This window comes from Akebia trifoliata, chromosome 8, assembly GCF_017979445.1.
Source record: "Akebia trifoliata isolate Shusen 1 chromosome 8, ASM1797944v1, whole genome shotgun sequence".
In the NCBI taxonomy this organism is placed as follows: Eukaryota; Viridiplantae; Streptophyta; class Magnoliopsida; order Ranunculales; family Lardizabalaceae; genus Akebia; species Akebia trifoliata.
This window is the reverse complement of record NC_141382.1, coordinates 299,216-312,579: the sequence shown is the minus strand read 5'-3', so window position 1 is coordinate 312,579 and position 13,364 is coordinate 299,216. Positions and strand designations below refer to the sequence as shown.

At 35.9% G+C, this 13,364-nt stretch overlaps 3 protein-coding genes across 3 annotated transcripts; 1 reads left to right on the top strand and 2 right to left on the bottom strand.

Annotated features, from left to right (window-relative positions):
• Positions 1–754: 754 nt before the first annotated feature.
• LOC147395217 (uncharacterized) lies at positions 755–3,168 on the top strand. Its single transcript, XM_086449889.1, has 4 exons — positions 755–897; positions 1,659–1,901; positions 2,356–2,880; positions 2,987–3,168. The coding sequence occupies exons 1-4, from the start codon at positions 837–839 to the stop codon at positions 3,028–3,030; spliced, it is 873 nt and encodes a 290-aa protein (XP_086306015.1). The 5' UTR covers positions 755–836; the 3' UTR covers positions 3,031–3,168.
• Positions 3,169–4,375: 1,207 nt separating this feature from the next.
• On the bottom strand, positions 4,376–9,394 carry LOC147395216 (uncharacterized). Its single transcript, XM_086449891.1, has 8 exons — positions 9,079–9,394; positions 8,364–8,419; positions 7,151–7,294; positions 5,892–5,965; positions 5,640–5,694; positions 5,482–5,544; positions 5,255–5,382; positions 4,376–4,703 (listed from the first exon to the last, which is right to left on the bottom strand). Exons 1-8 carry the CDS (start codon positions 9,122–9,124, stop codon positions 4,625–4,627), a joined length of 645 nt encoding a protein of 214 aa, XP_086306017.1. The 5' UTR covers positions 9,125–9,394; the 3' UTR covers positions 4,376–4,624.
• A 1,065-nt stretch (positions 9,395–10,459) lies between these two features.
• LOC147395215 (ribulose bisphosphate carboxylase/oxygenase activase, chloroplastic-like) lies at positions 10,460–13,224 on the bottom strand. The gene is made up of 7 exons (XM_086449883.1): positions 13,066–13,224; positions 12,287–12,603; positions 12,067–12,172; positions 11,888–11,973; positions 11,250–11,722; positions 10,860–11,141; positions 10,460–10,762 (listed from the first exon to the last, which is right to left on the bottom strand). Exons 1-7 carry the CDS (start codon positions 13,108–13,110, stop codon positions 10,650–10,652), a joined length of 1,422 nt encoding a protein of 473 aa, XP_086306009.1. The 5' UTR covers positions 13,111–13,224; the 3' UTR covers positions 10,460–10,649.
• Positions 13,225–13,364: the final 140 nt, after the last annotated feature.

Sequence of the window (13,364 nt, the reverse complement as noted above, 5' to 3'; positions counted from 1 at the left end):
AAGAAAGTCAATTTAGATATTTTCTATAAAAATTAAAAAATTAAAAAAAAAAACTGAAATCTTGCTCCCAGCCCTCAATACATGCTCCACTTAAGTCATAATTCATGAAAATTTTAAAAGAGGGGATATTTTAAGCAATAAGTCTTGGGATTACGACGTACGTGACATGTATTGTATCTTGAAGCCGGGAGGACGATTTCAGTCCTCCACACTGATACATAAGATCCGGACTCAAAAAAATTTTACCACTTCGAATCCCTTTTCATCAATATTTGAGATACTTCCTTGAAAATACCACGTGTCATAGTACGAATAGGATTTCTTAAAAAAAAATCCCTTTAGAAGGAAGTCCCTCCCTCGCAACTATATAAAGCCAAATCCACAGTCCAGGTTGAAGTCTCTTCCAACTGTTGGGATGATAAGAATTCCCAAGAAAATGTATCCGTAAAATGTCTTTACTAATTCCTGTAAGACCAACTGATAACTAACCAAATCCTCTAATCTCAATTGTCAGATTGATTATCGGGATGATGTCCGTAAACTAACAAACAAACGGTTAGGTTTTATCATCTGAGTGCGGCCACGTGGTAGAAGAAAAATAAAAGCATTTCATACTTACCACGTGTCAGACAATGGAACCAACAAATTTACACTAATAACACGTGGTATGTGCTTAGTTAAACCCTATGGTATGGCGAAATTGTAGGCTTGGTTTGAAGTCTGACCTTCCGCTTAACCTCTTCTTAAAGAAAAACAGAGAAAAAAAAAAAAGCCAAACCTGGCTATGCGTTTGCGAGGATACAAACTTCTTTGCAAAACAAGAAGAACAGAAGAGAATGAGAAGCAATCTAAGAACAACTCCAAACGATCAAACACAACTACTCTCCTATGGGCATGGTAATCTCAAATCCCCTAGTCTTCATAGTTCTTTTTCATATAATTTTTATTTATTTATTATTAGACTGACCCCAAATCCAACTACTATTTACATTTTCTCCAAGAAGTTGAGAAAAATCTCTTCTAACCTTATTTTTTTCAGGTTCATTACATTTTCTCCTTTCAAGTGGACACTAATAACATTATCTACAAACTTATCAAAAAAAAAAAAAATAACATTATCTACAAAAGCAGCATTAACCAATTGAATGAATCACTTGTAGACATGGTATGTAACGGTGTTGGACAAAACAAAACAAAACAAAAAAAAAAAAACCATCAAGCAGCATTAAAATTTTGACACATATTTTTGAAAAACCTAAAAATTTTACTAGGAAAATTTGAAAAAATTAAATTGAGAAAATCTTGGGGGTGCAGCCATTACTACAGATTTTTTTAAACCTTTTGAGGATTATGAATATGAATTGAGATACATTTGTATGAACACTATTTAATATCAGAAGAGGTCTCTAAACATAATTGAATGAACGAACATAATTGTTTTAGTCAACCCCATATCTTTAGCATAAGGATTCAATGGTGATGATGATGTGGTTTGCACTTAAAAGAGAGAAAATGTAACCAAATAACTTGAAAAAAGTGAAAATTTGAGAAAATGTTAATGGTTCCTAGGATTGGGATCTGCCCTGTAAACGACTTTAAATATAAATGCATACAACAAGCTTAACTTTGTTCTTGGATGGTGGTATTATTATAACTAGGTGATGACACAAGATGGGCAACTCCCATGACACCAAAAATGGGGAAGAACCATGACCAAGAAGAAGATCATGACCACCACATCAGAAAATCTGTTCTTGCTAAGGTGAGGGAGAAGGCTAAGAAATGGAGGCAAATTCTTGTCAAGAAGAAGCGTGGCCAGGATAATGCTACCCCTGCATGGGGTGTTAGCTTGGATGATGATAATTATGAAGAAGAAGAACCTGAATACTTCGGAGCCCCAAGTAATATAACTTTAATTTCATTGTTATTCTGAAGTTTGATACCGCAACAATGGTATTGTGTGTCACAAAGTTGATTGAAACCATGCTTTTAACACGTAAATGGTGTCAATGGACTATGTGAATGTCAACCCCAGATAAAACCAGAAAGGCGTTAAAAATAAAAGAATACAACAAGATGTACATGGTTTGGCAATGTAACTAAGCCCAGAAAGACGTAACAGTCTGGGATATTTCCCTAAACCTCTCTCCCAGACTTCCTGAACCCATTCTTGTTCCACTGTAACCACTAATTTGGGTCAAAGTGTATAGTGCGCATCCCCATTGATCAATCACCAACTGGATTCAAGACATCGATCACAACAGATTTCCACCTTCATTTCATTGTGTGAAGGTCCGTAGATAGTTTTTTGTTTGAAATTCTTGTGGTGTTTAATGTGTTTTCTTTTGTTTTCAGTGTATGAGTCAGAGTTGGCGCCTGAGGATTGTAAAGAAGTGGCAAGCCAGCATCCAAGAGAGGTTTCTGTGATTGCTGAGAAGCATGTTTTGGTCACCAACGTCTCCCCTCCCAAAGATGAAGACAAGGAGAACCCTAGCACTAACAAGACAATAATCGAATCTGTGTCAGAGAAGCTTGCACCAGCATATGCCATGGTGTCTGAAGCCACCCAGACAATTGCATCCAAGATTCAAGGTGTAGTCACGACGAGGGAGGAGATGTCTGGCGGAGAGCATAAGTGGGATAAAGGGGTGTCGGTGAAGGAATATTTGATGCAGAAGTTGGAACCTGGTGAGGAGGAGAGAGCACTTTCTCAAGTGATATCAGAAGCAATGAGTCCAAAGAAGGCTCCTAAGGATACAGGTGTGGTGGAGAAGGTGAGAGAGGCCTTTTCTTCTATGCTTGGAATGGAATCATCATCATCAACGACAACAACAGCAACGAACACGCCAAGCATTCCTTTATCTACAAATGCTAAAGAAGGTATTTTTATTTTTTATTTTCCTTCTTCATATGAGGTAATCTGCTCTTTCAGTGGATCTAGAATGTTTCCCTTTCTAATGATATCTCCCTACATTTACTTTTGCAGTTGTTGAGGAAGAAAACCATGGAAGGATACTCCAAGCCAACTAAGAGAAACAGCCTTTCTCCAAATATAGGAAAAGGTCTTGTTGATTGGAAGTCTAGATGCCTATGTGCTAATAACTAAGTTTCAATATCCATGTAAATGCAACATAAGTTTTGCTTCTATCTTAAATCTCACTGAATTCCCCCCTTCTCTAAAAGAAACAAATGTATATCTTAACAATATATATATATATATTTTGGTACCGATAAACAGTTTTGAATTTTCACGGTGTTAAAAATTGTATGATATAACTTGTTAAGTTCCTCGTGTTTAAGGTAATATAATCATATAAGAAGTTAGATAATCATAAATATAAATTTTAGAGTATTTTCCAATCAAATCATGTGATCCATGGTAGTCCTTGATTTGGGATAATGCAATACTAAAAGGATGTAAGTAAGCTTTTGATGTACTGCAAGCTGTACAAAAATGCTCTGAACAGGATCTCCAATAGTTTATTTGAATATACCTTTATCATCATAAAATCTGGGCCCATCGAGATAGAAATTTTTTGAAACCAGCTTCAATCCTAATGTAACCCTCCTTTATTCGGGCTTGAAATCAACAAACTGATGTAAGACAAGCACAGGTTTGAATCGACTTCAAATAAATTGTAGGAGAGTGATCCTGCATTGCTAACATTATGAAAGTTGCCCATCCATTTGGTTTGCATACCTCGATAAAAGTCTTACTATTGACCATCTCATTACCCAAAGAATCTTATAGTGGATCCTCGCCAGATGTGTTGATCAATGGAGTATCTATTTTAGCCATCAACTTCTGCATTCAAGCCTTAGGATATCTGGAGCCATCTTTTCTTTCTTTGGTGTGTGGTGCACCATTCCTTAATTGGTTGTAGATTTTCATAGTTCATCTATTTATGCATTTTTGTTCAGGGGTAGGATTATTTTGAGACTTTCAAGTTTCTTTTTTTTTTTTATCTATCAAAAAATAAATATATATATATATATATATATATATATATTCTTATTAGTGCAAAAGGCCTGCCCTTTGACAATCTTGTATTCAGATGGAAAACCATCCCAGGGTAAGAGGGATGTATAGCTTTGTGTTTGGTTTGTTAGCATTTTTTTTCAGCTTTGTTTTTTAGGTGGTCTTCTCGGCCACCTTTCCTATTTGTATTCCTGTTTGTTTGCTTCTTCTCATGTACTTTTTTTTTACTGGTTTAAAAGAAAAAAAAAATGAGTTGATCTTGGGCTTCTCATGAACCACTTATCCTTACAAGCATGCCAATTAAAACTTGCCACGAAGGCCATTTACCATAGCATTAACACTGGAATCATAAATGAATTATTTTACACAAGAAAAGTTCTGAAGCTAAACATTGGATGACAAGGAAAGTATTTGATATAGAATATCCAATTATAATATAACTCTTATCACATAATATTTCAGTTATTCTGTTACAACTCAATGTTTTGAAGATCCAAAACATGTAGTTCACATCTGAACTCTGCATACCAGAACATAACCACGCGTGGCTTAAAATGATTCAGAGAATCCTTAACTAGCACGAAATGCATGACAGAATACTCAATTTTGATTACTTTCACCATGAAAGAGTTTCCAAAATCCATTTTATTGTAACTGATATGAGGAAAAGCTGAAACCTGACCTTCCCTCGTTAGTAGACTTCAGCTCAAGCTTCTGAAATGGGCTGTAGATAAGGTTAAGAACACAATTCATTAACTTCTTGGTGTTTTGTTTAAAGAAAACAAAGAAAGATAGCAGGGAGAAAGTTATGGACCAATTTGGATCAGCAAAAGAATAATATTACAAAACTAAATACGCTGCAAAATGCTGAAGAAGAAATAAACAGTTCTTTGCCAGTAGGGGGCCACTGCTATTTTAGGGTTGATTTCCTAATGATAGATTATGAAGTGCCTCCCAATAATCCTCAAGCTTTTGAACCGATAATGTTTTTTTTCACACAAAAGAGCGACTTGGTTGGATGGTTAGGATTGTTGTCAATTCTAAGTGATTTCTGGGTAATGATCCATAATGAGAGGTCGATAAGTGCATGCACATAGTGGAAAGAGAATGGTATACAGCTAACCACTGTCATTGGTGGTCTAATGCTGGATCACTGGGCTCTTTATTTCACATACATCCTTTGGTTACTGTTCAGAAGTATACCACTATGTAGAATACTTCTAAGTTATAACTACTAGAGAAAAAAGGACAGTTTGAATGGAATATTGTATGTACCTGCTATTAGGATCATAATAGAAGCCATTGATGGAGCCATCACTAAAAGAGAAGCAAACGTAGTAAAATCCAGCAATAGTTAAGCCACAGTCTGTACCAACATTAACAAAGTACTGCTCCTTCCATCTCTGCATGGGAAAGATGGAGAGGATAGCAAGATCATCATTTGATGCAACAGTTTTTTTTTATTTTACATTTAATGGGAAAAAGCTTTAAGAGTAGAATACCATAAATATGTATGGATAACTACTTAAGTCCAAATGTTTACCACCATCAACCTCCACTTGACTCTGAAAAGGGAAAAAATATATTCAGTGTAAAATAAAAATTTTCTTGTAGAAGGAAAATATCCATTTCAACAAATAGAGCAGAGAAACAGCTTTACCAAAAGAGGGGAGAAGGATGGAAACTTTGACCAGTGCCTTATGTCATCCTCTGGCCTGTGAAAAGCAAATAGAAATTTTGAACCCAATAGATGGAAAAATGGGTCTTCCTAGTCCATGCTACTTGAAAGCACCCAACATCTACAATAGACCCTTGTAAAGGTCACCACAATATATTTGAAGTGCAAATAATCCCTTTTAACATATTTTCAATGACTTTCATGCTTTAGGAGTTACAAGAAAAAGGACCATACGTTGCCTCCCACTTGCCAGTGAAGAAAGTATAGTTCTTGGTATCAACAATTTCCCCCTCCCAGAATGTAACTACCTGAAAATACAAAAAAAGATGCTAAAGAAACAGTATCTGGCAAGTTCAACTTAATTTCCAATTTTTTTCATTGGTAGTTTCCAACAGAAATTATAAACAATTTCAAACCAGATAGCATTGGTCGGACTGAGAGAAAAGTATGTAAACTTTCTTCTTTGAATTGAATCAAGATAAACTGAAGCAGGGAACACTTGTAACATAAATTGCTTGCCATCCATGAATATCAAGTCTGAAATCCCATATTGGACCCTATCTAAAGAGAACTGAAATTGCCTACATTATAACACAAATGAAAAGCAGGTAAATAAGTTCGAACGGAATGGGCAGGGTTTATCCCAGGTTAACTAAGGAACAAGCATGAGTAGAAACCCATCCTGAAATGGAAATTAATATATCATATCAAGGTTTGCATAAGTTCCAGTTCAAGCATAAACAATTTCCACAAAGTTCATTCCCTAGGATTATATCACTAACAAGACCATCCCATCCCTTCTCGCATATAAATTGTGAAAGTGAAATTAAAAAAACAAAAAAAAAACAAAAAAAACAAAAAAACAGAAGGTGGGGAGGAAAAAATGCTTGATAAGGACACATGAAGTGGAAATTGAAGAAGAGAGAATGAAATGCAGATCAGGAGCATGCCATGTCATAGAAGAGCATCAAGAGGATAAATAGAGAAGGTTGGGCAATGGCTGAGATGAAGATGACCAAATGAAATGGTGGTGTTCAAGTGACATTAGTTCCATGATAAAATGAAAATCATAGATAGAGTTGGGGGTAGCTGATAGAGATGATGAGGTAGATGCTTTTGCTGGAGTGGATTCATCTAAGGAGATCCGAGGATCAACATAACGTCTTCAGGTGAAGCAATGGACACTCCATCAATACAAAGCCAGCTAAGCCCCATATAAAAAATATAGACAGGTCACCGTAAAAGAAAAATCAGATGGATGCAAAAATATGAATGACATTTTCAGCCCACCAAGATATTGTGTCAATTAACAAGGAAAAGAAGTATTCAATACACTTGCTTTAAATAATAAAACATTGGAAGATCATGGCAGAACTCTTCTCAAGGGCAGTTTAACATAAGAGTCAAGCAAGTAGAGTATCGCATAGAAAAGGAAATAATGCTGTATGGAAACTCAAAGGTTGATTCTGAATACAGAAAAAGAAGTTGCTCACTGGTGTGTCTGCAAAAGGAACATTAAGAGCTTCCATAGTGCCACATAGATAACCATGTTCGAGGTCGCAACCTTGGATCCGTACATTAACCTTCCATGCTTCATCTTTTTGTAAACTTGAAACATTTTGAGTTCCAGTGAAAGCCTGTACGCATAACTTATGCCATGAAAATTAGAAAACTACACCAGATAATGATGCATGAACTCTGTTATACTAATGCAAGAAACAAACACAAACTGATAATCGGATTCAAACAAATCTTAGTTCATTAGTTTTCTATCATTTGTATAATAAAAGTGAATAGTGTAGTCAGAGGCTCCTCCCTTTTATTTCATTCATTGCATATATGTGGACTATCCAATGTTTGCACCTTTAAAGCTCCTTGAGCCCCATGAAGCAAACTTAGCACTCCTACAACATAGCTGAAGAACAATCTGAAGATAAAGAAGCTCTAATAGGTCTAAAGGACTCTCTTTTTTTACTTCCACATAAAAAATAGACCACCCCAAACCCCGGCCAATAAGACAAAATCTCTTAGACCTTTAATGATGTTAAGAATGTTCTTTTTTTTTTTTTCTTTTTTTTTCCTTTTTTTTTTTTTTTTGTGGTGAAGGAGTTCATCAGTTAAAAAATATCTTCATCATTTTCCAGTACTCAGCCAAAACAGTAAAGTAAGAACAAGAATTTTGAGAAATTTCTTTGAAGAGTTTGTAGTTTAAAATTCTTCCCAAGATATTTTTATTTTATTTTATTTTTCTGAAAAAGATGTCAACAGAGGACATTATGAGATATTCATGGGATTTATGTATATAATCAGAGGAAGAATATTCTTGTGATCTAATGTTCAATATGCATTTTCTTTTCTTTCACTTTCATATTTTTATATGCCCCTATTTGGTGGATATAAGAATGATTCTAGCTTTACAATGCATTTGCTAATGGATAATCAACCTATGCCACATCTAGAGTTTCGTTATAAGGAAAATATTGTCAAATATTAGTTTGAAATTGAATAAAAACATTGACAAAGTAAGTGTTTTAATTACCTTATAGAAAAAGGTCTAATCAAATCATAGAAATTTTGTATAATACTATTTTTTATCGGCTAAAATTTGTAGAATACTTGCAATGCAGACGGTGTTTTGAAATTCTAATAGAGATTCAATCAAATAATGTACTACATAATCCATATGCGAAAGAACATAAAACTCACCTGTCCAACACTCAAAAGAGTACAAGCTGGAGGGAGAGCATGCTCAAGATTTCCACCTTTTTTATGCAAGAAAGCCTTTAGTATCAGACTATTAGTGTATCATTTATTAAATTTGAAGAACAATAATAATGAACCACAAAAAAGAGTTATATGAGTATTTATTAATCGATACTCTTTACTATCTTGATCGTGATCTTGAAACTTGACCATATGAATACTTACTCAATAGGTATTCCTTTAAGTTTCTACTTGTATCATATGATGAGATTCATTTGATCATAATCCATTTCATCTGATACGATCCATGCAATGTTGGATAATTAAATCACAACGATCTTAAATTCAAAGACATTTCCGCAGTAACTAGTGCGAATTGATCACCTTAGACAAAAATTATTGAATTAAAATAAAATTTTCCACTCCAATTTCATCCAAAATGTCAAATTCTAGAACTTGTAGAGGATTTCAAACTCAAATCAGGAGCAAATAAGTCCTAAAGAGAAAATGAACTCCTCTTCGTGTAAAACCTAAAAGGACAAAAGTTTTCCAAAGACATTCTCATCTAATAAGCTCAAAAATTACATTTTGATCTTAAAATACCAGAAACATCTAAAGAAATAAACTTTTTGAGAGATGAAACCTATCCATTAGAGAAGATTCCAAAAAATCTAAAAGACAAACAAACAGATCGAAGAAATCTGGACTTCAAAGGTACCTGAAACTTGAAAAGGCGTAGAATTCTCCACCACTCTCACGGGCATCTCTCTGATAGATCGGATCTCAAAAACAAAAAACAAAATAAAAGGCAGAAAAACAGAGCTCTCGAAAGAGAAAACCAGAGCTCTCAAAAGCTCGAGCAAATCACCGGTTCATTCGAAAATCGGAGCCCTCCTTCGGTCGGGTCAAAATCTAACCCGGTCCGGTAAGCTACGGTTTAACATAGTGTAACGGACTAACGGCCACCACTTGTCAGTCAATCTTAAAATAACGGAAACGGAACGGCGCACATAATAGTGGATAAGGATTCTATAATACACGAAGGATAATAATATTAAAAAGTTGTGAAAGTACTGTGAGTAACGGCCGTTAAGATTATCTAAGTTCAGAACCTATTTATTTTCCAGCAAAAAAAAATAATTATTGTGGTTGTCACTCTGAAAAGTAAATGGCCCAATACTTTTATGAATAATGTTGAAGTGACCTCAATCGGACCTCACATCGTACACCCTGAGGTGAAAGGGTATGGGAACCACAGATGCTTTCCTCGAGACACGAGTGAACCAGTATCTATGATTCTTATCCACTTTCACATCAAGATGTGTGATATGATGTCAACTCCACGACAGACTCTTTCTTAATTACAATTAATTTAGTTATTGTGGATCAAATTCTTGCAATCTATATCTTCTCTATAGCTTTCACGAATAAGATCTATGTCAAATATCTTATTGGTGAAAGGTATTGCGAGGAGTATGCGACAAAAATAGCCACATTCAACATTATGACATTATGAAATGACATTTTAAATGTTTCGCTTTCAGTTTCTCAAAATCAATCCTAATGGGAATTGTCCAACCGACTTAGAATCATCTTGATCATCAAAGAAGAAACGAGTTCGAAACATATTAATCGGGCATTTTATTGGGGAAAAAAAACAAGTTGAACACAAATCGTTAAAGCTATAGAGAGGTGCATATTCGGTGTGTATTATAGAGATCATGGCAATGAGAATGTCGTACCACTAGAGTTTGATATACTGATGCAAGTTCTTTGCATAATTGATGCCCACAAGTGACTGTGAGTTGAGACGTTTGAATACATTACTTGCACTTGCACGGAGGTATTAACTTCAATAGTGCAACTTTGACATGTTTATCAACTAGAAGTACACTGGTAAATAGCATTTTGATGCAAGTAAAGCTTTAAAAACAATAAAATCATAGACGACATAGATGAAAGCAGTCACAAGAGAGAATTATTTTCATGTCTTGGGATGATTATTTATGGTTTTACTCTTATTTGCATGAACGAAAGCACAGTCCAGATAACCCATCCAAGCTAGATCGAAGGCTAAAGCAACATGGTAACAAGATTACTGTAGAAACAAAACCCTTTAAGATTGGACAAGAGTATAAATCCAAAACAAAGCCCCTTCGAGATTGATTGAACACACAAGAGTATAAATACAACACAAAATTACAGGATATTAATCCAAAGATACAGGGGTGCTAATGCTATTGATTCCAAAGCCTTTCTCCTTGAGCTGCCCAAACTCTTACCACAAACTTATTCATACAGGCAACTCCCATTGTCACTCCTTGCAGTAGGATCAAAGTTTGCCGCAGATGGGTCGGTGCAACCTTCAGGGACGGGAATGTGCACTTGTTGAGCTGCTTTGCCTGCATTCAAACAAGAACAAAAAACTTAAAACACTTCTCCATACACCCAATTATTCGATAACATTCCACTAAAGCCTCCTGGACTAAGGGTGCTAACCATAGAAAGATCCACTCTTCATGGAATCCTGGTTTGCATCTCCAAGAGCAGCCTCACTCAAGTACATGTCTGCTAATTGGACTCTCTTCACGTTCTCTTGTTCTTGAACAAGCATGTTACCATACTCGAGAAGCTTTTCCACAGTCATCTTGGGTTGCTCGAAAGTTGGAGGCCCATCTTTTGAGTTCACGAGCTTTTTCCCAATGCCATCAACCCCGATACCTGATACCCACTTCCTCACCTCATCATCATAAACTCTTGCCCTAAGGGCACCGAAGAAATCTGAACACAAGCAATGTAATAATATTATTGATCTCATATTTTATAATAAAAATATTACAATGGAAGAATAATAATTTAAAAATATATATTTTCCAAAGTGAAGCTTACCAATTGATTGACCAGGGAAAGTATCAACAATCTTGACAACGGCCTCCTGGCCAATATTGTCAGTCCTGAAGATACCCATACAAACACCAATCCGATCTTCACGAGTAGGAGCCCAGTAGAATTTCTCCATACGACCATCACGAATGAGAGGGGCATACAATGTGGAGAAGTCGTTACCAGTGACTATGATTGGGACACGGGGGTTCTCTTGCTTGTTATACATACCAGGGAGCTGAACGTTGGTTGGATTATCAGCAATGTTCATGAGGGTGGCATTCACCATTTGGTTATTAACTGTGTATTGAGTAGTTCCACCCATCCTACCCGCTCCTGCATCAAGATCATTTATGAACAAACAGCACATCTTCCCCTTACTAATGATGTCAGCTGCCTCACGGTATCGTTGCCTTATCAATTTTGCAGGCTCTCCTGCATTTCCACTTTCCAATTCTCCAGCACTCATCATGATGGGGCTGAAAATTTGATACGTAAGTATAAAACACATAATCTAATGTCAAAAGTATGGTGTGTAAAACTTTTGTTTCTCCAAATAAGCACAAACAAAAAGGATCGTGTTCTTCTAAACTTGTTTCAAAAAAATCTCCTAATATGATGGGGGAAGATGAACATGAACTCACTTGATTCCCATCTTGGCAAAGACAAGCTCACATTGGAAAGATTTCCCCTGACCTTTGCCTCCCCATACACCAAGGATAAGAGGAACCTGTAATGATTTTTGAAGGAACCAATCAAGTTTATTATAATTCATTAAAATTTCATAAATTTTTTAAATTAGCACAGACCAGTTGAGAGATACCTTGATGTTAGGCAAAGACATAAAGTTCTTGGTAATGTGAACAACAAGTTTGTCCATGAAAGAAGGAGCTATGTAGAACCCATCCATGCTGTTGTCCAAGTTGTACCTGAATGAAACAACATATAATTAATCAAAATGAAGTCCTTCATAGCATACATCTAATCAAACAACTAATACTCATTTGAGAACAAAAACATAAAGGAAGAAAAAATTTCAATACTGGCGAAGTCCTTGGCTGATGTAATCTTGGGAAGAGAGGATGGCATGATGGGTTCCAGCTCCTTGGGGAGCTTGGAAGAGGGTGTCGACCAGTCCCTTTCCTCTAGTGATGTCTTGTTGGTCATCGGAGGTATCAGTACCAAGGCCTTTCCATCTGTCCTTATTGGTCTGCTTATTTTCATCGATTTCGGCAACAATCTTGAAGCTTCTGGAGGAAACCCTTGAGTGAGTGAAACCAGAGCTAGCCTTACTCAAGCTGCTGCCCAAGAAGGATGATGCTGGTACTAAAGCTCCGGCACCAGTGCTTGGCAAGCTCACCTGCATCAAATTCATACCCAATATAAACTACACAGTCAAGCTTAATTATAGAATCTCAAGAACATACCCATTTAAATATATATCAACTCAAAGGCATTGGTTTGGCAAGATTACCCATTATGAAACAAGGAAGCAAGAATTATTTAAGAATCAAAAACGCAAACCCAGAGATTAAAAGAGATCAAGCATGAAATCAAAAGAAACCATGGAAATTTAAAAAAAAAAAAAAAAACTGAAGCAAACCCAATGCACAAAAGAGATTCTAGAAAAACATCTCTTCTTCAACCAACCAAAACCATTAAATATTCATGAATCAAAATCTAAGATACAGTTATAAGTTTATATAAAAAAAAAACCCAAGAATCTAACAGAACCCAATAACAAATAAATTCAGTCGATAATAACAAAGTGATTCAAAGATGAATAATAGATGTCAAAAAAAAGGCGGGAAAGAAACAGTACCAGTGATCTGTTAACAGATCCGACGGTTGATATGGCAGTAGCCATTGATTTCGAGGATTCGACGGCTGTGATCGAATAGGAGAGTCTGAGCTGAAACTGAGGAGAGAAGATGTAAGAGAGGAGAAGACTTATAAAAGCTTTGGTTAGATGGTTGAGAGCTTCAAATCGTGTGGATTGTCTCATAAATTCGTAACGGCCACACAATAAAGATTAGTTGAGTGCCACGTGGCTGCTTTCAGGCGGGCATTGATCTTGGATAATGTGACACAAACTACAAAATCGACGAAAGTGCCATTTCT